This window comes from Mobula birostris, chromosome 5, assembly GCF_030028105.1.
Source record: "Mobula birostris isolate sMobBir1 chromosome 5, sMobBir1.hap1, whole genome shotgun sequence".
Taxonomy (NCBI): Eukaryota; Metazoa; Chordata; class Chondrichthyes; order Myliobatiformes; family Myliobatidae; genus Mobula; species Mobula birostris.
In genome coordinates, this window is record NC_092374.1 from 58,849,238 (window position 1) to 58,875,349 (window position 26,112).

General features: G+C 40.9%; 1 protein-coding gene across 6 annotated transcripts in view; it reads left to right on the forward strand.

The window, feature by feature from the left end:
- The window catches only part of tjp2a (tight junction protein 2a (zona occludens 2)), a 152,651-nt gene that overhangs the window by 82,623 nt on the left and 43,916 nt on the right, over positions 1–26,112 (forward strand). For all 6 annotated transcript variants that reach the window (XM_072258087.1, XM_072258086.1, XM_072258089.1 and 3 more), the window contains exons 4-9: positions 1,963–2,065; positions 6,791–7,421; positions 9,776–9,879; positions 10,899–11,052; positions 14,753–14,864; positions 24,687–24,814. In XM_072258087.1, coding sequence (XP_072114188.1) covers positions 1,963–2,065; positions 6,791–7,421; positions 9,776–9,879; positions 10,899–11,052; positions 14,753–14,864; positions 24,687–24,814 — 1,232 coding nt within the window. The remainder of the gene's footprint in view (positions 1–1,962; positions 2,066–6,790; positions 7,422–9,775; positions 9,880–10,898; positions 11,053–14,752; positions 14,865–24,686; positions 24,815–26,112) is intronic.

Consider the following 26,112-nt stretch of genomic DNA (forward strand, 5'->3'; position numbering starts at 1 on the left):
GCCTCATCACTCCACTCCGCTGCCTTTGCCTCTCCTTGCTGAAGCCAAGGCAGCTATAAGCCAGAACCTGAGCTCTGCACTCTAACACTAGCCTACTCACAATGGCTGCTCCCACAATGACCCAAGAATAATTGAGTTGCTGTACTTGTTCTGGAAAGTTGGTGAAACGCTTCCAGTGACTGGGATTGATAAAACAATTTATAACCTAGGGTTAATGGGCTATTCAAGTCCAACTCAAGTCACTTTTTATTGTCATTTCGACCATAACTGCTGGTACAGTACACAGTAAAAACGAGACAATGTTTTTCAGGACTGTGGTGTTACATGAACAATACAAAAACTACACTGAACAACGTAAAACAACACAAAACTACACTAGACTACAGCCCTACCCGGGACTGCATAAAGTGCACAAAACAGTGCAGGCATTTGCAATAAATAATAAACAAGACAATATGCACAGTAGAGGGCAGTAAGTTGGTGTCAGTCCAGGCTCTGGGTACTGAGGAGTCTGATGGCTTGGGGGAAGAAACTGTTACATAGTTTGGTCATGAGAGCCGGAATACTTTGGTGCCTTTTGCCAGATGGCAGGAGGGAGATGAGTTTGTATGAGGAGTGCGTGGGGTCCTTCATAATGCTGTTTGCTTTATGGATGCAGCATGTGTAAATGTAATGGTGGGAAGAAAGACCCTGATGATCTTCTCAGCTGACCTCACTATCTGCTGCAGGGTCTTGTGATCCAAGATGGTGCAATTCCCAAACCAGGCAGTGATGCAGCTGCTCAGGATGCTCTCGATACATCCTCTGTAGAATGTGGTGAGGATGGGGGGGTGGGAGATGGACTTTTCTCAGCTTTTGCAGAAAGTAGAGATGCTGCTGGGCTCTCTTTGTTATGGAGCTGGTGTTGAGGGAGCAGGTGAGATTCTCCACCAGGCGAACACCAAGAAATTTAGTGCTCTTAACGATCTCTACGGAGGAGTCGTTGATGTTCAGCGGAGAATGGTGGCTCCGTGTTCTCCTGAAGCCAACAACCATCTCTTTTGTTTTGTTCACATTCAGAGACAGGTTGCTGGATCTGCACCAGTCCATTAGCCGCTGCACCTCCTCTCTGTATGCTGACATTGTTCTTGCTGATGAGACCCACCATGGTTGTGTCATCGGCGAACTTGATGATGTGGTTCGAGCTGTGTATTGCTGCACAGTCGTGGGTCAGCAGAGTGAACAGCAGTGGACAGAGCACACAGCCCTGGGGCACTCCCATGCTCGGTGTGATGGTGTTGGAGATGCTGCTTCCAATCCAGACTGACTGAGGTCTCCCAGTCAGGAACAACTATTTGATATTTCCTGAAAATTGTAATCACTTAAGTATTACATTTAAGTTTTGTTTGTTGCCTTATTACTTCTGAGTTTTACTGCAGCCTTTATGACCAAATGCACTTTACAGCCAATGAAGTGCAGCGCTGTTTTAATGTTGGAGGTGTGACAGCAATCTCCCACAGTTGGTTGTCTCATGGTCTGTTTGGTGATGTTGATCAATGAGTAAATGTTAACCAGGCAACTGAGCAGAAATCTCCCACTATTCAATGAGCATATAATAGTGACCATGATATTTTATTTGTGTTGATTAGAGATGCATCTACTAGATTTAACATTTCATGAGAATACAATGTGGCACTTCCTCAGGGGTGTTGACCACTTTATTTTGTGCTTCAGCCTCTGAATGTGAATTGAGGTCTTCAGACAGCAGAGCTACCCACTGATGCACTTAGTTCATTTAGAAACTAATATTCCTGGAGGTTGGTATTGTGCAAACCAAAAGCCATCCAATATTTCAAGTACAGATCAATCACAACTTAGATTTGTGAATGGTGTTTTAACTGTTTTAGATGTTAAAATTAAATCATTGAATGTTTCTGAGTCTATTTCAGCCTGCTTTAACAGAACTTTTTTTTATTCCTTCAGTGAAAATGACCGGGTTGTCAGTGTTAACGGCTGTCCAATGGAAAATGTGCTTCATTCCTATGCTGTGCAGCAATTAAGAAAATGTGGGAAAGTAGCCCAAATAGTAAGTGTTGCTGATTCATACTTGCTGTGATTGATGATTCATTCATGTCACATGTGGCTGTTGATTTGCAGGTCTAAATACTGATGTTGAAATCCCATCTCTGTACCTGTGGATATTTGAGGTCAAATAATTAAGTAAAGCATAATGAAAATTTAGTTTCTGTGATGAGCTCAAAGACGTGGATTGTTGTTTTAAAAGAAAACACATATGGCTCATTCCTGTCCTTCATTAATTTGAAAGTCCTTTGATGATTTTAAACATGTGCTAAGTATCTTCTCATTCTGCAGGGCTTGAAGAATAATTTCTGCTTCTCTTGTCTGTTTTCATCATATTGTGGAAAATATATCTTCTGTGAACATATAGAATTTCAAACTACATTAGCAGAGTTTGCTGATTGTGATTTTTAATAACTGCCAGAATATCAGTTGTTAGTTAATAGTGGTAACGTGTATGGTTTGTTTCTTTGAGTGCTTTTCATCAGCCTGCTTATTGTTCAGATTGACCTCGTGTTTGAGCATGGTAATCCTTTCTAAACAAGTTCTCTTCATTGATCTACTGGAGCATTCCACGTAAAAATGATGATTTTATACATATATAAAAAAACATTTTAGTGGCTATAATGCAATTATCAGCACTGATTTAGCATGTGGGTTAACCGTCAGTAGCAAGTTTAAATTTAATAATGTTTAAAAGAAGCAGCTTGTGAGACTTTACTTTTGTCACATTTCTCAGTGTATGATTATCCTGGATTTTACTGTGGGTCTGCATTCCCTTCCCCCCGGCATTCTTCATTACTTTATCTCTCCCTACCACATCTTGTGCATTTCCTCTGTCGTCACAGGCTTGTTGCTGGAGGAAATCGGATGCTGGAAATCCGGTGAACCACAGTTAAGACTGTCCAGTCAGAATCTTGCCCCACTTTGCTTGTCAGTAAATGATGACCTATCGATCTTTCTTTGTGAAAGTCTGCTGGGGAAATGCAGTGGCTGATTGCTTTACATCCTCTTCCGATGCCTTCCTTGTTGTACTTGCTGGGAATTTTGCAGTGTAGGAAAATGCGGTTCTGCCCATTGTGCAATGATATTCCTCTTCCCCATGTCTTTTTCAAATAACTATCCTATTTACCATTTGAAGTTGAATAAGGTCAGAGACTGTGTGCTCCCAAATATGTAGCTTGATTAAAAACGTACCTTGGTATTGAAACATTTTAATGAGAGTAGAATTAAATATAGTAGGTTCCAGTTAACTGGGTCATCGGTTAATTGGGGCAGTGTTTATTTGGGACAGCTATTGAAGAACAAAAGCTAAATTGAGAAAAGAGCTGGGATTCCCTTTGTTTAATTAGAATGATATGCCACTTAATTAGCAGTTTCTACCTAGCGTCAGTTACGTGCACTTGCGTGGCTATTAAACACTACATGGTGCTTAGAGCGATCGGATTTTAAATAGTGTCAGTTGCATGTGTTTGTGTTCAGAAAAATAGTGAATTTTGTTACTGATAGTTGGCAAGAAATAAGCAGTAAGACAATTCAGAACTGTTTTACTTACCGCGGTTTCAAGCATTCAGGCTTAGAGATGCCAGACACAACCATTGTAATTCTTAACGCCAAGTTATGGATTACAAATGTATAACCAATCATCTTGAATGTCATAATGAAAATGAAGATTTGGAGGATGCATTAGTCAAAAGCATTCAATCATGGCAGTCCATTATCTGCACTAGGTCTCTGCGCTAATTTCGTTCATTGAAAGTCAATCAAAAGAACATGGCTGATGAATTCTTTTGCCAATAAATATTAGGAACTAATACACACTTTTACAGTACTATAGAGGTATTGGTAGTATTCTAATTTGTTCTGCATTTTATTTAAGTGCCTAAATTGTTACTCAGTTAAATGGTAGTCCGTCTTAACTATTTCCATGTAGCTTTGGCTAATTGGGCAAAAACTTATTTGGGTTAAAATGTTCTGGTTGTGATGAATACTGTATAATAGTTCGTTATTTAGAGAAAGCCTGAATAATGATCATCTGTTTCCTTGCCCTCTGGTGAAATATGGACATTAAGTGCCATTACTGAGGTGGTCAGAAGCCACTTTATGCCATCTAAACATGGTTATAGTTAAAGGTTAGCTTCGTTTATGATCCTGACTGTTGAATTGGAACAAGGGCATTCTGTCCCTGACTGCAGTGTTCAATTATCTGGTAAGTAACAATTTATAGGACAGTATTTGACAGCAAGCCAAGTAGGGAAATATTGTGAGGTGTTCAGAAAATGATGTTTTGAAGAGGAGGAAAGAGTTAGGTTGGAATTGAAGGGAATGTGGTAACAATAGAATGCATGTGACTGGTAGCTTGATAGTCATATAGACTGAAGGGCCTGTTTCGGTGCATTGTGACCAAGGAATATCCAAATAAATGGAACATACAAAATTGGGACAATGCCTGTGGTAATCTTTTCATCCCTCTTCCCTCCGAGAGAAGGCTCAGGAGCTTGAAGACTCGTACGGCCAGATTTGGGAACAGCTTCTTTCCAACTGTGATAAGACTGCTGAATGGATCCTGACCCAGATCTGGCCGTACCCTCCAAATATCCGGACCTGCCTCTCGGTTTTTTTTGCACTACCTTACTTTCCATTTTTCTATTTCCTATTTATGATTTATAATTTTAAAATTTTAATAATTACTAATTTTTACTATTAATATTTTTAATATTTAATATTTGTAATCCAGGGAGCGGGAAGCGCAGAATCAAATATCGCTGTGATGATTGTACATTCTAGTATCAATTGTTTAGCAACAATAAAGTATAATCTTGAGAACCTAGGAAGGAGGATACCAGTCAATTCCTCGATTCTTTTTATTCGGATTATGTCTATTATCAAATTCATGTGATTAATTTTTAAAAATTCAGGGATATAAAGTTAGGATTAAAATTGATTAACTATGATTACTGTTTCTGGAAGAATTCAAAATTTCTGTTACCCTCTTCTTGTTTCCTAACGTCACCCCTAATTATCTGGACTCTGTTCTTTAAACTATACATTATAGCTGAAGATTTTCCTGTCAGTGAAATGCATTGGTTTTTTTTGGACTCCTGTTAGAGTACACATTGAGCTTTTCAATGGCACCTGCCCCTTTAACTTTTTCCCTGTGGCATGATCTTTCCATTTCTTTGGAGTTTTTTCCGCTATTTTGAAGCTACTTTGGCAGAATATTTTTTGTCACCCTAATGTGTTGCCACAGACTTAACCCTTTGCATAACATTAATATCTTTTAAAATAAAAATGCAAGTTAATTGCTGGATGAATTGTTAAATCTGTTGTTTAATGGATTTGGAGTGGCTTTGTCACCCCTAGATTTTCCATAGGACCACATGCCAGAAAGAAACCATTCAGCTTTTCCAGCCTGTTTTGCCACTCATTTTCCTTTTCCAGCCGTGTCTCAGGCTGGTTTCATGTTCTATTTGGTCTTTCATGATGAAAGACCCTCTTGCCCCTAATAGGTGATGGATTGTAGCTATGTAGGTGCAGTATGATCAAGATTACAGCACATCGTTTTGGAGGGGAATGTTCCTCACATGACTAATTCAGCATCTGGCTCAAGCTGTAGCTTGATGCTTATTGTAAAACCCTTTACTGGTTTTCAATGTTTTTCTGAATGCTTCTTTGCCATTTTTTGCAAATATCTATTTTGAACATTACCATCAAGGTGAGCATTTGTGGCCCACCCTAACTATTCTACTGGAGCAGTTATTCTGGATCAGTGATTACTTGATTCCTTTCTGGGTCTGAGGAGTGGATGAAACCTGCATGTAATTTCTTTTAAATTGAGGTGCCTTCTGCGCACCATCTATCCCATGGACTTGACAGCGTGAGGTTTTGGATCAGTTGCAAGGAGGTTCCTGACATTTGGGGACAAGGTGTACACAGGTGAACTCTGACCACGTACATATGGATGAACATGTCCCTAGCCCCCACTGCCTCTCATTCCTCCATACTGTACCATCTTCTCTTTCTCTTACAAATGTAAGAACTAGGAGCAGGAATAGGTCATTTGGATCTTCAAGCTTCCTCCTCCATTTAATAAAATAGTGGCTGATGTGGTCATAAACTTAACTCTACAGTGGGCTATCTATCTCTGCTTGAGAACATTCAAAGACTGTGCTCCCACCTTTCTTTGGAGGAAGACTATTCCAAAATAGACCCTCGGAGCAAGAAGATTTGTTTCATTTGTATAAATGGATTACTTGTTTTCCTTGCTTCCTCAGGCCGTTGCAGTCTCCCCACCTTCTTCATCTCACTTTTAAGTCCCTTTCCTCTTCTTTTCCTTCTCTATTTTCCTCACTTTCTGCTTCTACCCTTCCTTTCCCACTGTCCCATTCTTCTCCAGGATGTTTCTAAGAGCTGTTGGGAGTGGATCATGTTTCTGTGGGTCTCTAAGCTGGGAAGGAAAGTTAATGTATTTCTCTAAAGAAGAACAGCAAACTAATTACTGAGGCCTGGTTTTATTTCAGATTCATTTAATTCACAATTTGCATTCATCAGCTGCTTTGGTGGGACGTCATCTTTTGCATCTGGATTATAAGTGTTAGTAACATTGTGACAACAGAACTGTTCCTTTAATTTATCTGATATTGTGACTGACAGTTGTACAATTGTGGGATGAAGTGCTTCTGATGACTGACTCAAATGGTGATCGCCTTGCTGTTTGTTGTTGTTTTAACAGACAGTGAAGAGGGCTCGGAGAGTCCCAGCTCGGCAGCCCGTGACTGAACCTGAGAATCGGTTCTTCGATGTGGCTGATGACTACGATCGCAGAAGTGAGCACAGTATCCAGAGTGACAGGAGTGACGGTGGGCCCAGAGGATATGACTACAATCAAGACTACAGCCCAGACAGAAGCTACAGACGAGATAGGGAGCGCAGCAGGAGTTACGAGAGAGGCCAGAATAGAGAGCATAGCCGCAGCAGGGACCACAGCAGGGGGAGGATATATGACGACGACAGAGGTCACGAGAGGAACTATGGGCGTGAAGGGCCTGGGCGGGCGAGATTATACGATGAAGACCAGGGACACAATAGAGCTTATGAACAAGGTGACCGAATCCAGGGAAGGGCGTACGAAGAGCACTGGGGTTATGATGACACCTACGAGCGAGATGACAGAGGTCGCAGAAGGAAATACGATGAGGATCGTGGTCGTAGTAGAGTCCACGAATATCGCAGAGAACCGGCAAGAGCCCCGAGCCGTGATCGACTCAAATCCAGAAGCCCATCACCAGAGTCTTTTCATTCTAATGATGGAGGGCTTCCAAAACCCTACAGAGTTATGCTGGTTAAGAGCAGAGCAAATGAAGGTGAGGAAAAAAGAATCTCCAATTGTTATCTGATATTAATTAGGAAAAGAACATGTATCTAAAAATGTTCAGGGTGGAGAGTTGTTGAAGCACTGTGTGCTGCCACTGTGTAACTGAATGAATGCACGTGTGCATGATATTAGAAATATCAGGCTCCTGTCAATGGTTTGGATCTGTTAAATTTTAACAGATGCATTCTGAGGACTTTTAAAAGTAATTAAGAATTGTGGAATCAAAGTAGTTAGATCGGGTTGAGACACAGATCCAGATGCTGAAAAGCATTGCAATATTTTTATGCAGAAATTTAAGCTATCGTTTGAGTCAGCATTAATTGAACACTTGCCACATACTGTATTTTCTTAGCCTTTTTTAATCAACTTCAGCAGTGATTTGCATGATGAAGGTGGTACAATTTAAAACTGAAATTCAAAGTCAAGAACTGAGTCAGCAATGCAGAAGTTTCAAACCTGTTTACTTTACATTTTGCATTATTGAGGCAACAGTCCCAAATTAACCAATAGTTTCCATCCACCCAGCATCTTTTTACATACTAATCAAGCCCCAAAGGGCTTCACAGCAGAATTAGGAAATAAACTTTGACTGATTATACATTGGTACAAGTTGACCTTCACTAATCCGACTACCTGTAATCCAATGGTGCCGGATTAGTGAAGGTTAGCTATTGCTTAATGTGATCCTTCTGTAATTCGGCACTTTCCCTAATCCTGCACTCTTCAGGTCCCGATGGTGCTGGATTAGTGAAGGTCGACCTGTACTAATGTAATGTCCAAAGGTTTGGTCAAAAAGTTAGCATCATAAAACAGATGATTCATGATGGAATTTTGGATATGAAGTTTATGAAGTTAGAGCCACAGCAACCAATGAGGGGACTAATTTGTAAACTGAAGGTGGGACATTAAATTATGAGCATTTTGAAGTATACTACATGATAGTTAATTTGTTTGGAAATGATGTGCATGAAAGCCTGGGCTTGACTATTTTGAAGGCATAAAATTCTCTCCGTGTTCTATTGCTACTAGGCTATAGAGGCAAAGGTTATCTACTGAGATGGTGGAGATCTGAAAGAATTGTGTGATGTGGTTAAAAATGCAAAATGATTGGCTCTGAGAATGCAGGAAGAAGGTTAATTGTAATGAATGTTCTATCAGTGTTGTAGAAATTGCCTCAATGAATCGGAATCAAGTTTATCGTCACTGTCTTATATGATATAAAATTTGTTTGCAAAGATGTAAAATGATTATAAATTACAAAATAATGCAATAAAAAGTGGAACGAGGCAGTGTTTGTGGACTGTTCAGAAATATGGTGGCAGAGGGAAGAAGTTCCAAAATTTTCAATTGTGGGTCTTCGGGCTCCTATTCCTCCTTACTGATGGCAAGAGCGTAGGCCTTGGAATGCAAGGGTCGTTAATGATGCACGCTGCCTTTCAAAGATGTACTCAATGGTGGGGAATTTTGTGACCATGATGGAGCTCTGTTGCAACTCATCAGAGGGTTCTCCACCATATGCCTATAGAAATTTGCAAAAGAGTCTTTGGGTGACATAGCAAATCGCCTCAAACCCCTGACAAAGTAGAGATGGTGGTGTGTCATCTTCATGATTACCTCAATGTGTTCAGCCCAGGATGGATCCATAGATGTTGACACCCAGGAGCTTAAAGGTTTTCACCCGTTTCACTGCTGACCCCTCGAGGAGGACAGGTGTGTACTCCCAACCTCCCCTTCCTGAGCACAAGAGATTCTGCAGATGCAGGAAATCTTGAGCAACACACACAAATTACTGGAGGAACTCAGCAGGTCAGGCAGCATCTCTGGAAATGAATAAACAGTCAATGTTTTGGGCCATGATCCTTCATAGGGACTGGAAAGGAAGGAGGAAGATGCCAGAATGAAAAGGTGGGGGAGGGGAAGGACGATAGCTTGAAGATGATAGGTGAAGCCAGTTGGGTAAGAAAGGTAAAGAACGTGAGGAGAATGGACCAGAGGAGAAAGGGAAGAAGAAAGGAACTTGGAGAGGTGATAGCCAGGTGAGAGAGGTAAGAGGCCAGAGTGGGCAATAGAAGAAGAGGAGAAGGGAGGAGCATTTTTTTTCCCACACAGTGCTGGACGAGCTCAGCAGGTCAGGTCACATTTAAAGAGAGAAATGAGCAATTGCCATTTTGGGCCAGAACCTGCCAACATTTTGTGTGTTCCCTTTGTAAGGTCCACAATTAAGCCAATGTCTGCACAGCTCTCGAGACCAAGAGAGGCTGAGTTAAGTAATATAAGAACAAAGTGAAATTGAGTTGGTATGCTTCTAACCATTTTGAAGTCTTTGTACATTTTGTCTACTAGAATATGGCCTTCGATTAGGCAGCCAGATCTTCATCAAAGAAATGACAGGAATAGGGCTGGCTGCCAAGGATGGAAACTTACATGAAGGGGATATTGTTCTCAAGGTAAGTTGTTTTTTTTAAATTGACTGTTCTAAAGACAAATGAGATCATGGTTTGCAGGTATGCTGGGTCAGAATATTGTAAAACTTCTACAGAAGTAATAGACAGTTTGGTCCACACAAACATGAGGAAACTGCAGATGCTGGAAATTCAAGCAACACACATAAAAAAATGCTGGTGAACGCAGCTATAGGAAGAGGTACAGTCGACATTTTGGGCTGAGATCCTTCGTCAGAGTCGGCCCGAAACATCGACTGTACCTCTTCCTATAGATGCTGCCTGGCCTGCTGCGTTCACCAGCATTGTTTATGTGTGTTGACAGTTTGGTCCAACCTGCTTCCAAAGTTGTGCTCCATAAACTTTGCTCAGGTGTTTTGATCAGAGTGGCATCTCTTAAGAGTACTGGGTTGAAGTTTCTTTATTCTCTCCAGGTCTATCTGATATGGAGAAAAAACGGTTGCTGAATAATGAAAAAGTAGGAAATTTTAAAATTTAGCATTTTCAAAATCAAGTATTTACTCTAAGCAAGAATGGGATGCGCACACCTTGGAGGTAGATTATATCTAGTTATCGTTGTTAAACATTCACTTTTAATTCTCTGTGGTGGGATTTAACAAGTATTAAATACAAGCCTAGCAAATCAAAGTTGAGTTTGTCACATGCACAGGTGCAATGAAAAACTTATAGCAGTGTTACAGGCACATAATATCATATAGGCAGCATTCACAAGAAAAAACTTAAATTTATTGAGAACTGTACGTAATCTTTTGAGAAATAACCCAATTAAAACAAAAAAACTATTAACAAGGAGGCTGAGAGTTAGATGCCATGCAAAGGAGAACAGTGTGTATTGACCAGCAGCTAGTGCCAAGTCACTTTGATCTCACTGACTGGTTAATCCGGATACTTAATAACTGCATGATAAACGGCTGTTCTCGGATTTGGTCTTTGATTGTCAAAATTCAACAGAGAATTATAACCTTGGCTTTATTCGCTGACTGTTGCTGCCTGTACCCAAACAGATCAATGGGACAGTCACTGAAAACATGTCCCTGGCTGATGCCCGAAAATTAATTGAAAAGTCACGAGGGAAGCTCCAACTTGTTGTGCAAAGAGATGCGAAGCAAACGTTGATCAGCATTCCACCTATGGATGACAGTGAGTCTGATTCAGAAGGTGAGGCAATAAGTAACTTCAACCAATATTAGCTCTTTTGCTGCTGAACTTGCTAATCTTCATTTCTAACTTCAATATATTGATTTTAAAGTTTCTGGAAATTTCTTCAGGTCCTTGTTGCCTTCTATCTCTGTAAACTTGTCCAATTTTATAAACTTTAATATTTTTGTACTTCTCTAATTTTAACCTCTTAATTATTTGCTTTTCTTCATTTACTTGAAAGGGAATCACTTCACTATTAGCAGCCTCAATAATGGCTATTGAGTTCCTCCATCTTCAGCCATCGAGTCATAGAAAAGTATGGTGCAGAAACAGGCCCTTTGTCCCATCTAGTCCATGCTGAAACCATTGAATACGCCTACTGCCATCAACCTACACTGGGACCGTAGCCCTCCATACCCCTACTATCCATGTACCTATCCAGCAATTACTTTGCAAAATCTTTTTGCTAAATAATTGCTGCTTCAATGTTATTTGTTTTTTTTTAAAACAAAGAAATTCATGTAACTTTCAAATGTGTATTTACTCTCAAAGTGAAATGTTTCTGCCATTTACTATATCAAAACTAGTCACAAGTTTGAACACAGTTCCCATTATCCTCTCTTAATGAATAAAGCTAGTGAGCCTATGATCGACACAACTTTCTTTATTTCGTCTTTCATAAATCTTGATGTAAGCTCGGGAGGAATGGGAAAGTCTTCAACATCTCTGCTTTTTCTTGACCCTCTATCTTGTACAGAAACCTCGGGTACTACACCACTAGGTTCAGGAACAGTTACCACCCCTCAACCAGCAGGCTGTAGAATCAAAGGGGATAACTTCACTCAACTTCACTTTTCTCATCATTGAGATGTTCCACAACCTATGGACTCACTTTCAAGGCCTCTTCATCTCATGTTCTCAATATTTATTGTTTATTTGTTTTGTTGGGTGGTTTTTCATTGATTCTGTGGTTATTATTTTATAGATTTATTGAGTATACCCACAGGAAAATAAACCTCAGGGCTGAAAATGGTGACATGTGCTTGGATAATAAAATTTTCTTTTGAACTATTGTCATCTTCAACTTTTTAAATTTTGATTTGTTTTCTTAAATTGTGAGTCACTTTTCCAAGTTTTGCTATACCTATTTTCCCTCTGTCCTCTTCCTAAAATTGTGACTATTAGAAGGGCAGTGGCAACAGATGCAGGGAAAGCCATTATTTGTATGTTCTCACCCCTTGGAACACTATACCAGCCTGATATAACTTCATGAGCGTTGCTCCATTTATAGTCTAAATTCTGGAACTGTCTGCCCAACAGCTTGGGAGCAGGTTCACCTCAATAACAGTAGCTCAAAAACCCAATTTATCACCAGCACCATTTTGCCAATAATTGGTAATAGACAACAAATGCCTGGGGATAACAAAATAAATTTAGAACTTGCATGTATCTTTGGGCTGAACAAAAAACTGTGCTTAATAAAGCTTGCCTGTAATGAACCATTCTTGATGTGACCCTAGAGCATTGAAGGGAAATGCTCAGTTTTCAGAATGAGTGTCAAAATTTCCTTTAGTTATGAGCAGTGTTCTGATTTCCACCACCACCACACACCATCATTTCTGCAAAATTTGAAAAGAAGAATTAAACTTACTTAAATTTTTTTTTAAACTTTACATTTGTGACTTGACAAAGAAAATGAATTCCTAATTGCATTTCTGAACTGAAACATGATTTGGGCCCTGGCCGGAGGACATGATCTATAAATATCTTTGTTTTATTTTTGGTACTGCATACTTTTCTGCTGCATTTCTAATAACCTGTGTGGTTGTTCTAGAAGAGTTGTATGAGGTCATTGAGTGTAAACTAAAAATGTGTTTGCGTCAATGGCCGACGCAGTCTGAGGATGTGCTGGGCATAGCTTGCAAGTGCCACTGTTTCCAGCGCCAGTGCAGCACGTTAACGACCTGTATTCTGAAAACTTATGGGTAGTATGTGGGAGGAAATTGGAGCATCTGGAGGAAACACACCATCACAGGGAGAGCATAAAAACTTACGGAGAGTGACAGGAAGTGTAATGCGTCAGGCTAGTGTTATGCTACCATGCTGCCCTTAAAATATAAAAAAAGATTTTTTTTATATTTGTAAAGTTTTTGACCAGTAAAATCCCACTAATCTACTAATAGCCTCCTCGAGTTCCTTGCTCTCAACATTCTGAGTAAAGGAATTTCTACTGAATTCTCTTTAAGGCGTGTTAGTGGCTGTCTGTCTTGTATTTATGGCCCTGGTTGTGGTCTTGCCCCACAGAATGCTTGTGGAGAATATGTCTCCACTTAGCAAAAAAAATTGCAATAATAAAATAAAATTCTCAAAACAGTAGAAACTTGACAGGAACCCTAATCTGTTCAGTCTCCCTGCATTCCCTAATTGATAGAAAAGAAAAATGCAGCTTCACTTCCTGGGTTAGGAGATAGAGTATGATGCTGTTTAAAATTTATTTTTCCCACCCTCCTGGCTTCACCTATCACCTTCTAGCTACCCTCCTTCCTCTCCTCCACCACCTTTTTATTCTGCTGTCTTCCTCCTTTCTTTACAGTCTTGAAGAAGGGTCTCTGCCCAAAACATCGACTGTTTATTCATTTCAATGGATGCTGTCTGACTTGCTGAGATCCCCCAGCATCTTGTGTGTGCTGCTCTTTAAAATGTGTTGTGTTCTTTTTATTGTTCCTCTATTTCTTTCTGCTCTCTGCTTGTTCTGTTAACCAAGTGCGCTGGAGATGGAATGGTCCCAGTTCTCATGTGGCTTGCTGAAGACACTCCACTCTGCATTGATTCATTGGAAAACAGAGTGCTTTCACAATTAGTCTTGTTTCCATGGGTTCAGTTATGGCATTGGTTGCAGTTGTAATGACACTTTATAGGTTGTGTTGTGGAGACTTTTCAGCATGCATTTAATAAAGGCACTCGGGCAGAATGCAAAACAACCAGTTATTTTAGGCGATTTTTGTTTCTCTCATCTCACCAAGTGCAGATTTGAACACTGGGGGAATTTGTTCTTGAAACAATGTCCTATTTAATCCAGTACTACAGACCAAAATTTTTAGCCAAGTTCATTGGCAATTATTGTAACATTCACTATATAACAATTACAGCACAAACATTTAACACTTCCAGTCCATGCAAGTGTTTATGCTCCAAGCAAAATTATTTTTTACCTATATTCATTGAGTATCAAATTGTTTAGAGTATAGGATTGTTAATAGCATTGAAAGAGGTCATTTAAGTCCATAGAAGCTCTTGGTGGATAAATTCCATTGGCCCTATTCTCCAATCATTCTCCATAGGCCTGCAGATTATTTTTCCTTGAATACTTATCCAATTTCCTTTAGAATGTGCTGATTGACTATTTCCCTCACTTTCCTCATATCTCACTGGCATGTCCTTTCGTTTGTGCACCCTCTGTATTTTCTGCAGCCATTCCCTATGGAATCAAGTCCCTGCTGCTTTGGAGAGAAAAGTTTCTTCTCAGTTCCCTGTGCATTTTTTTCATTGTCTCAAGATTTTACATTTGTGCTCAACAGAAACTTCCTGAACAATGGGGTTATTACTTGATTGAGATCCATTACAATATTTATCGAAAGTCAACCGTTTTATGAATTCACTTCCCTTGTAGGGAGGGTTCCAGGCTCTTGTACCTGAATAAAATGTTTCTTTGCTTTAGGCATTTCTGAAATTGATTCAAACCGCTCGTATTCACCTCCTCCGGAAGAAAGGAAATCACCGCATTCTGATGCTTCTTCACATTCTTCTGGAAGAACGACTGACAAGAAAAGGTATTTTTCCTCTCTGTCACCTGTCTTCCTAATATAAATACATTTGTAAACATCATAACTCCACAATTACGATTGCCTTTTTCACTCCCGTTTTCATGGAATCGCAGATGAGAAGCATCGTGTAAAAATGATTATAGGAGAACACTACTGAGGGAATATGATGATCGATGTGGAGTGGTATTGGGTTCTGATTCCCAGCATTTTATCAATCAGCTGCCAGCGTGGAATATACAGCTCATAATCAGACTATTCAATCCAGCTGGTGCTATTTAACCTCCATGTGCACCATGTTCTATAGTGACTGATTGTTACTCCTTAGTAAGACAAATAACAGGTAGAGTTAGAGTAATAGCAGTACCTGTTAAGACAATGCATCAAGTACAACCCTTCGGTATCGATACCGCTGTATTTTTAATCCATCCTCATTTTGCTGCATCTGCGTTTCTGGGCAGCTCGGTGGCACAGCTGGTAGAACTACAATTTCAGTAACATGGGTTCAGTCCTGGCTCATGCTGTCTGCGTGGAGTTTGAATGTTCCTCTAGAACCATGTAGGCTTCCTCCCATGTGTGGATTGGTCATTGTAAATTGCTCCCATGGTGTTTACAAGTGGCCATGCTCTTTTCATGCTGCCGCCATCGGGTAGAAGGTACAAGAGCCCCAAGACTCGCACCACCAACTTCAAGAACGGTTACTACCCCTAACCATCAGGCTCTTGAACAAAAGAGGATAACTACACTCCTCTATTGAGATGTTCCCACAGCCGATGATCTCACTTTAAGGACTCGATCTTGTTATTTCATGCTCTCATTATTTATTTATATTTGCATTTGCAATTTGGTATCTTCTGTGCTCTACTTGATCTTTCATTGCTCCTGTTATAGTTACTATTCTATAGATTTGCTGAGTATGCCCACAGGAAAAAGAGTCCCAGGCTTGTAAGTAGTGGCATAAATGTACTTTGATAATAAAATTTTCTTTGAACTTTGAAGCAAGCAACAGGAAGGATAAGAGATTAACATAGCAGTGCACAAAGGGATCAAGCATCTCCGTTAAAATGCAGTGAGTTTCTTGCCCATGTGTGTTCACTCTTCGGGACCAAGAGCACTATTGTGAATCAACATTATGTGGAGTAGAGTTAACTGGCCTGCCAGCATAATGCAGCTCTACAATTCACTCCAAACTTTCTCAAGACAGTCTGGCAAAAGGAGTTTCCCCTCAATTCTCCTTTAGAGTGGCAAGGTCTTTGAAATGAATCAGTTATTTCTGCTGCAGATATCTGGATTACGTTCATTAAACTGTTTGGTTTGTCTGAGATCTTACCTGTATCCATATTTTTAAACCTGGATTTAAAGCGATATTTCAATCGAGTTTTTACTTCTGAGTGACAGTTTTCAGTAACTTCTGCGGAACCTTGGGATGCAGCCTCTGTGTACAGGCAGTAAGGTATCATTCAGATATTTTCCCTGTTGTACAAAGTGCATCAGTTAATTTATCCACAGCAAGCTTTCGCAAAGCAGTGGGATAAGTTGCCAGTTTTAATCAATGGGGAAAGCAGTTGAGGAATTATCAGAGAGATGCTCTTGATTCATGGAATATTCTGATCTCAAATGGTGGTGGGGGGGGGGCACTTGCTCTAACAGACCAATACATCTCACCGCCGCAGAACCACCTTTTATGTGATAAAGCCACAGGTGATGCTGTAAGTTGTGCTGCAGTCTAGGACCTGTGTTATAAAGTACCATGTCAAGACATTGTGGTTTGAGATGTTCTGTTCCTCAGTGAGCAGTAGAAAATGTGAAATATTGCTGACCAGCTGCCCAATCCCATGAATTTCCTGGATCCATGCCCTATTTAAGAGTTAAACAATCATGCCCAAGGTTGGAGGTTGTTCATACCAGTAGAATGGCAGTCTAACCATTATTGGTTACTTTCAAACAGTGTTTGCCACTGAAAATAAACTTGTGTGGACTCTTATTACTTCTGCTTTTAGGTATTGCAGATTAAAAATAATTTCAAGTGACTTCCTTTGAACTTTTTAGCTCCTTACTTCCATCTCTATTCAGCTTGTTTCTTTTGCCCAGTGTAACTGGTAATAGTGTCCCGGTTTGGATACTATTCACTAGCTGTTCTGCATTGGAAGTACGTAACTGTTTGTCCTGTTCACCCGCATTCCAGGTTTCCCAATGATGTTAATGAGATATTTGCATATTCTACTGATAAGTAATCTGGCATCAAAATCAGAACAAGTTATTTGTGCAGTTGTAAAACCAGTGCTGTTTAAATGTCATCTGGCACAATCTGCTCTAGCCTCTGTAGGGCCATCCTTAGGAAAGCTGTGGACCACATTTTCCCCAGCATCTCTAAGTGCCTCTTTGTCTCTGTAGCACTGGCTACCATCATTCCTGCTTCAGATCATCTGTGCTGCAACCTTCATCCATGCACTTGTTACCTCGAGATGCGACTGTTCTAATGCTCTACTGTGGCCAGCCTCCCATCATTCTACTCTCTTAAACCAGAACTGCTACCCGAACCCTCATGAAGACGTGTTCGTTCTGCATTCCCATATTGCCAACAGTTCAAGTTCAGAGTCCCAGCTCTGTTAATATCTGGCCCCTCCATCTTTGCAATGTGCTCTGTCCTGATTACCTATTTCCCATTCAGGCCCCTTTATTCCTGCATTTGATTACCCTGTCATTGGGGCCATGTCTCTGGCTATCAGATCCCAGGGTTTGAATTCTTTGTGATCTTTTCTCCATGGTCAGTCTACCTTTCTCTCTTTCTAACATGTTCCATATGGCTTTGATTAATCACCTGGTCATCTGTCCTCATATCTCCTTGCATTGTTCCGGATCTCTTTTTTGGTTTAATATTTTCTCCTGTAAGGTTTCTTGATGTCTAGTTACATGTAAGAAGCTACACAGATTTTTGCTGGTGCCTCTGCCCTCTGAAAGTCTTTATTGTTTTGTATTCTGATCATCAATAATCTGAAGGGTCTAATATATAAAACAACACACCAGGAAAAAGCTGCAGGTGTTGAAAATTTGAAGTAAAAACTGGAAGTGCTTAAAGTACTCAGCAGGTTGGCTGGCTTCTGTGACGGGAAAAAACAGTTAATGTTTCAGGTCAACGACATTTCATCACAACTGGGCAAAGTTAGAAATCAGATGTATTTTAAGCTGCAAGAAAAAGCAGAAAAGGGTGAAGTAAACATCTCAATATATCTTTTAATCGTTCCTTTCCTTCTCTTCACCCATACCCTTTCTTCACAACTTTAAATATGTCTGTTTTCTAACCTTTTGTCAGTAACTATTTCTCTGTTCACAAATGCAACCTGACTTGGTGAACATTTCCAGCATTTTCTATTTTGACAAGTACTAAATGTGTTTTTTTTAACTTTGCTGCCTCTCCGCTTTATTGATTCTTGCTGCACAAAGCAGAGAGATGCTGAACTTTCTCTAGCACTGCTGAGTAAACATTCTTTTGGCATAGTTGAGAATGAGCCCAAACCACAACATTTTCTTCTTTTTCTAAAACCATAAGATTCTGTTTTTCTTATCCCTTTCATTCCCTCCTCTTCTGTTTGCCTTTGTTTTGATATTTTCTTTCTTCTTTTCCTGCCTTTCGATCCCTTCTCCCTTAATCATTCTCCCTTAACTTGCTACAGTATATATTTTTCCTGTTCTGTTGCCACACTGCCTGTTTTCTTAGCCATTGCTCATCATGACAGTAAGTGAGGTGGAAATTGTTATGCTCCACTATGCAGGCTTCTGTTCTGCAAACTTCTTGGCTTTTTCTGCCTTTCTGTTTAGAGGGATATCTGAAGCTCTTTCGTTGTAGACATAATAAAAGCCAAAATCTTTTTTTCTTCTTGCACAAACTAGGTTCAATGTATCATGATGGATGACTTGAGACTCGGTACATTTCCAATAGCCAAGTATTTAGCTCTTTTCATCCTTCTATTCTGCTGGGTCTGCTGGCAATCTAGGGCTGAACTGGCAGCCTCTAACCACAGAAGGGTCGACAAGTTGTTTGATTGCAGAAGTTCCAGTCTGCACAGTCTCACTGTTTAGTAGCACATGAAGTTCCGGAGGAGCTCAGCAGAGGGGGTAGGTTGGTGGGGGTGAAGTAAGAATATTTTGAATCAAGATGCTGACATTCTGTGGGCTATGTACAATACTTATAAATATGCCTTTTGAATTACCCTCACTCCATTCTGCAGCATGTATTTTCCCTTTAAGCAACGTACTTTTAAATTGACTTGATGAACTTCAGACTTCACAATCTTTGAAGGACTCTGAGGACTTGTCTCTCAAGCATACAGCTAGGACACCTTAAGTGAATGAGGATTCATAGCCATGGACAGAAGGAAGACAGGCATTGCGGGGGAGGGAGGGGAAGGTGGGGGGATTGGAGATCTCCAAGCCAGGCTAAAACGCAGAGGAATGAGACCTCCTCTACCCAGCATCTTAGCAAACGTACAGTCGCTGGAGAACAAAATTGAGGGTGTGAGGACAAGATTGCTGTATCAAAAGAAAATGAGAGATTGTTGCATTCTATGTTTAACCAAGACATGGCTTATTCCCAGTGTGCCATATATGGTGATCAGCCCTGAAGGCTTCTGGACTTACAGGATGGACCAAGCTGCTGGTTTGAAAAAGACAAAAGGTGGAGGTGTGATTTCATGATAAACTCTTAGTGATGCTGAAATGTGGTGGTTTTATTGAACTTGTGCTCACCCAACTTTGAACACCTAATAATAGACTGCAGTCCATTCTATTTACCTAGGGAGTTCTCATTTGTAATCTTCACCGGAGTTTGCATACCACCGGTGGTCTCGACTAGCATGATGCCACCTCCAAACAATACGTCCATCCCCTTGCATTTCATATCATAATCAGGGGACTTCAACCAGGCTCGCTTGAAGAAAAATCTGCCCAATTACCATCAGCATATAACCTGCCACTCCAGAGGTCCCAACACACCAAACCAGCCTCTTACTAAGATAAGGAATGCCTACTCTTCCATGCCCAGACTGCATTTCATAATCTGAATAGTTGGATGCCCTTCGACCTGCATACAGGCAGAGGCTAAAGAGCAAAGCTCCAAAGATTAAAACAAAGGTGGTCACGGAGCAATGACAGGGTTGCTTCAAGTCAGTGGACTGGGCTGGGTTCAAGGGCTCACCTGTGGATCTGAATGAAAATACTGGTTGTCAAGTACTTTATAAGATGAGTGTGTCCTCACAAAATCATTCAGTCTTCCCCAACCAGAAGCCCTTGATGAACCATGAGGTCTGCAATCTTCTGATGGCCAGATCAGAGATATCTGAGTCTGAAGTAGTAGTATTCGGATAGGATAGGACAGTGGATCATTGAACAAGAGGAAGGAAGAGGGGAGCCCGAGGGAGGTAATGGACAGGTGAGCTGAGAAGGGGTGAAATGGTAACCAGTATGGGGAGTGGAAAAAAAAGTGAGGAGGAGGAAGTAATTATTGCAGTTTAGGTGTATCTATGTTCATACCGTCAGATAGAGGGTATCCAGACAAAATGTGCGGTGTTGCTCCCTCAAACAGAGTTTGGCCACATGGCAGTAGAGGAGGCCATAGACAGATATGTCAGTATGGGAATAAGAAGTTGAATTGAAATAGGTAACCAACGGGGTATCCTGGCTTTTGTGGTGGACAGGGCGAGGGTGCTCAACAAATATGCCCCATTTCCCATTTAGGTAACCCTCACTCATTCTCTTCTCTTTACCTGCCCTTGACATCTTTCTGGTTCCTCTCTTCTTTCCCTTCCTTTCATGTTCCTCTCTCTAATTAGATTCTCTTATTCTTCAGCCCTTTACCTCTTCAACCTACCCCTCCCATTTTCTTAATATGCCCACTCGCCTATTTTTGCCAGTTTTTACTCCTGCTCCTCCCCCTCATCTGCCCCCTTTTCCAGACTTACAGAAGGTTTCAGCCCAAAGCGTCAATGGTTTATTCTCCTCCATAGATGTTGCCTGGCTTGTAGAGATACTTCAACATTTTGTGTGTTTAAGTCAAGTTTCCAGCATCTGCAGAGTTTCTTGTGTTTTGGCTCAGTGTTTACACTCGGAAATCTCCCTGAATCTCTCCTGTTGGATATTTGAATGTGTTTGACCTATTTATTTGAGTGCTGATGAAAGACAATATGAAGTCTTTTGCAGATAAGCTGACTTGTTATCAACAACTTGGCAATTTTGTATAGATAAATTTTTGAGCTTGGGGCATCTGGAAATCTTGGAGGTGGGGGTGGAGTGGGAGCTTGACAAATTTGACAAATAGCAAAGCTGTGGCAGGGTTTTCCCGTCACTGAAAAGCTTGAGGGCTTTGTTTGGACAGGTGGGATTTGATACAGTGCAATACTCTAACCCAATTAGTTTTATTTGAGGTCTTTCGTGGCCTTGTGCTCAGTTCCAGGAACTGTCAAGATTGGCCTTGAGCTATAGTAGGTAAACTTAGATAACAGGGACTGTGAGCTATCAACTGGGCAATAGGCCTCATTTACTAGGATATTGAATCTATAGTGTCAGTTTAGGCCATACACTCTACCTGGCCAACACTGTTGTTTATGCTGTGCAAGTCATCTTCCACTTCCCCTTGTATGTTCTATTGGGCTGCAGATAAGCTATGAGTTTGTGGTACGGAGCAATGGGCTTAGTGGTGTGAATAGTAACCTCCTGTTCCAATGTTCCTGATTTTCTCAGCATTTCTTTCTGTTCCTTTTTGTGTTTCCAGTTTGCTCTTGAATGCATTTGTGCTATGGGAGTGAGTTTTCACATCCTCACCATTCCCTGAATAAAGGCATTTCTCCTGAATTTACCATTGAATGTATTAGTGATTATCTTGTATTTGTGATGCCATGCATTGTTCTACCTCAGAACGGAAAGCCTATCTCCTACCCTAACAAACTCCTTTCTAATTATAAAGAGTCATATAACACTACACCACAGAATCAGGCCCTTTGCCTCATCTAGTCCACATTGAACAATCAGCCTAGTCCCATAGACTGCAACCAGACCATAGCTCTCCCATCATGTACCTCTCCAAATTTCTCTTAAATGTTGAAATCGACCCCGCATCCACCGTTTGCCTTGTCAGCTCGTTCTACACTCGCAGCACCCTTGTGAAGAAGATTCCTCTCATGTTCCCCTTAAACATTTCACCTTTCACCCTTGACCCATGACCTCGAGTTGTAGTCCCATCCAACCTCAATGGAAAAAGCCTGATTGCATTTACCCGATCTGTATCTTCAATATGTTGTATACCTCTATCAAATCTCCCCTCAATCTTCTACATTTTAGGGAACAAAGACCTAACCTATTCAACCTTTCCCTATCACTACTGTATAGTTGACCTAGTGAAATAGCTTTAAACCACCTTATTCCAGAGAATAACCCTGTTCTCTTGATTTGGGTGTTCTCAATTTGTACTTCTCATACCAATAGTATTTCTGTCTGTTGGGCTTGATTACAAGCTCAGTGCTTCCAGCCTTTGCTAAGTTAATAATTGGAGACTTCTAATATCCATAGTTTTTGTTCCATAGTGCTTTAATTCACTTCCTCTTCCAGGAATTCTCTTCCAACTCAAATAGGATCTTTCCTCTGCCAAAAAAATTCTTTGCCTCTTTTTGTCTCAACTTTAATCTTATTTTCTGTTATCTACTAATCAACATAATCATAGCAGCTGCACGTAAAGAAAATCTCTACCAGTCAAGTTAAACTGGCCATGTGATTGGCAGCCTATATGCCAACCTAGTCATCCACTCCCTCCATCAAGTCGAGTCAAGTCACTTTTTATTGTCATTTCGACCATAAACTGCTGGTACAGTACACAGTAAAAACGAAACAACGTTCCTCCAGGACCATGGTGCTACATGAAACAACACAAAGCTACACTAGGCTTAGTGAGACAACACAAGGCTACACTAGACTACGTAAGACAACACAAAAACTATACTAGACTACAGACCCACACAGGACTACGTAAAGTGCACAAAACAGTGCAGGCATTACAATAAATAATAAACAAGACAATAGGCACAGTAGAGGACAAATTACAATATAATAATAAATGATGTAGATGTCAGTCTAGTCTCTGGATATTCTGATGGCTTGGGGGAAGAAACCGTTGCTCAGTTTGATCGTGAGAGCCTGAATGCTTCGGTACCTTTTGCTGGATGGCAGGAGAGAGAAGAGTTTGTCTGAGGGGTGTGTGGGGTCCTTCACAACGCCGTTAGCTTTGCGGATGCAGCGTGTGGTGTAAATGTCTGTAATAGCGGGAAGAGAGACCCTGATGATCTTCTCAGCTGACCTCACTATCCGCTGCAGGGTCATGTGATCTGAGACGGTGCAATTCTTAAACCAGGCAGTGATGCAGCTGCTCAGGATGCTCTCGATACATCCTCTGTAGAATGTGGTGAGGATGGGGGGTGGGAGATGGACTTTTCTCAGTCTTCACAGAAAGATGCTGCTGTGCTTTCTTTGCTATGGAGCTGGTGTTGAGGAACCAGGTGAGATTCTCTGCTAGGTGAACACCAAGAAATTTGGTGCTCTTAACGATCTCAACGGAGGAGCTGCCAGTGTTCAGCGGAGAGTGGTCGCTCCATGTCCTCCTGAAGTCAACAACCATCTCTTTTGTTTTGTTCACATTCAGAGACAGGTTGTTGGCTCTGCACCAGTCCATTAGCCGCTGCACCTCCTCTCTGTATGCTGCCTTGTCGTTCTTGCTGATGAGACCCACCACGGCTGTGTCATCGGCGAACTTGATGATGTGGTTCGAGCTGTGTGTTGCAGCACAGTTGTGGCTCAGCAGAGTGAACAGTAGTGGATTGAGCACACAGCCCTGGGGGGCCCCCGTGCTCAGTGTGATGGTGTTGGAGATGCTGCTCCCGATCCAGACTGACTGAGGTCTCCCAGTCAGGAAGTCTAGGATCTAGTTGCAGAGGGAGGTGTTCAGGCCCAGCAGTTTCAGCTTTCCAGTCAGGTGCTGAGGAATGATTGTGTTGAATGCTGAACTGAAGTCTATGAACAGCATTCGAACGTACGTGTCTTTTTTGTCCAGGTGGGTGAGGGCCAGGTGGAGGGCGCTGGCGATGCCGTCGTCTATTGAGCGGTTGGGACGATACACGAACTGCAGGGGGTCCAGTGAGGGGGGCAGCAGGGTCTTGATATGCCTCATGACGAGCCCCTCGAAACACTTCATAATGGATGTGAGTGCAATGGGACGATAGTCGTTGAGAAAGGACACTGAAGACTTCTTCGGCACGGGGACGATGGTGGTGGCCTTGAAGCAGTGCACTGTGGCATTGGTGTGTACCATCTGCAAAACACACTGCGGTTTCCTCTGAGGTTTTCCAACAGCACCTTCTCCAGATCTGTGGTGTGTACCTTCTAAGGAAGGGGAGAGCAACATGTGCATGAAAACACCACCACTTGCAGGTTCCCCTTCAAAGCACACTCCATCTTTGAATGGAAGTGCATCATCTTCCTTTTATTCAGGGTTTAAAACCCGGAACTCCCTATCCAAGGACACTGAGGAAGCAGCTTCCCAAGAAGGACTTGCAGCACTTCTAGAAGACGGTTCACAAGCACTTCTTTGTCTGCGTTGGTGCAGATGGATTAAATTATCAATCTGCAACATCCTGTCGAATGATTGAGTTAAAACAAGACTGGAGAATAATTGGCTGTGAAGGAATGTTGATTTGAGAGGTGTGAAGCAAATTCATTTGTTTCTTTCTTGCATTCTACCAAATCTCTCATTTATAATTGAAGGTCATAATTGGAAATTTTCTTTTTGCACAGTTCCAAAGAGGAGCCCTCCAGCAGACTGGCGAGAATGGGAGCCATGCCAACTCCATTTGCAACAAAGTCTGACCTGCCCACTGCTATTGACTATGAGAAGGAAGATAGGACAGAGGAGAATTACAGAGGTAAGTTGATTTCCCTTTTCTTGGAGAGAAACTAGTTGGAAATGCTGTCTGCAATGTTCCTTCAAATAGTTAGTTCTTAAAATAATTAGTTTATATTGATTTTTTTTTTTTTTGCTTTGTTACTCCAAAATACGGCTAGTGTTTACAAACCTTGAATATTCTTTTGAACAATGAAATTCTCTTACATGGGAGAGACCAGATAAGATTGAGATTATCCTCCTAGAGTGGGGAGGAATATAACAAGAATTGATCAAATTTAAGAAAACTATTGATAAAGGTCAATGGAAAACTGAGTTGGCAGGAAGTTCAGTAAACAGCGAATTAAGACGAGGATTAAGTTAAAGAATGTTGAAGAAATGAGAATTTTTAGTGTGTTTTTGGATGTACTACTTGGGTAGTGGAAGAAGATAAATAACTCTTCAAGAAGGGAATTGATTAAATGTCATAGAAAGGCAGCTTCAGAAGCCAGCACAGGCACTATGGGTTGAATAACGTTTTGCATTTGTATTTTGGAAATGTGATGGACTGATAAAAATGTCTTTTTCTGCGTAATATCGTAAAAAATGCAAAACAATAAAGATGCTTTTCTTGGATTTTACCTGTTTGCCAACTTTACCTGTCTATCCTGAAATCATAGAGTTATTTCTACCTTTTTTTGCTTGTGTTGGAGAATCCTATTCACAGGCTTTGGCATTTACTTTATTGGGTTTCAGTCTGTGGGTAGTACTCTAACCTTGAAGGCAAAAGGTTTCTGATCTAAAAATCCAGATGTGCACCAGTGAAGTGATGTGAGAGAGAGTGAGATATATATAGATGTCTCGTATCTTCCTTTTGGGTAGTAATTAAATGGTCTCAATTTTGAAGAGCACAACAGTTCTCTGGAAATTCTTGTGCCAAGTTCTTAACAAGTCTTATCTGCTTGGCTATAAATATATTTAATTGAACTGCAATTTGTAAAATCTTCTTGTATGCTGATAGAGGATACATTTGCCCCATGTCTCCCCTGTCCATTCTATCCATTATCTTCAAATCTACACTCCAATGCCTTCCCTGCACCTTTTTTTCAGATTATGAGAACACTCAGTCCTCTTTTATTGTCATTTAGAAATGCATACATGCATTAAGAAATGATACAATGTTCCTCCAGAGTGATATCACAGAAAACAGGACAAACCAAAGACTAATACTGACAGAGCCACATAATTATAACATATAGTTACAGCAGTGCAAAACAATACCATAATTTGATAAAGAACAGACCATGGGCACAGTTTAAAAAAAAAAGTCTCAAGTCCTGA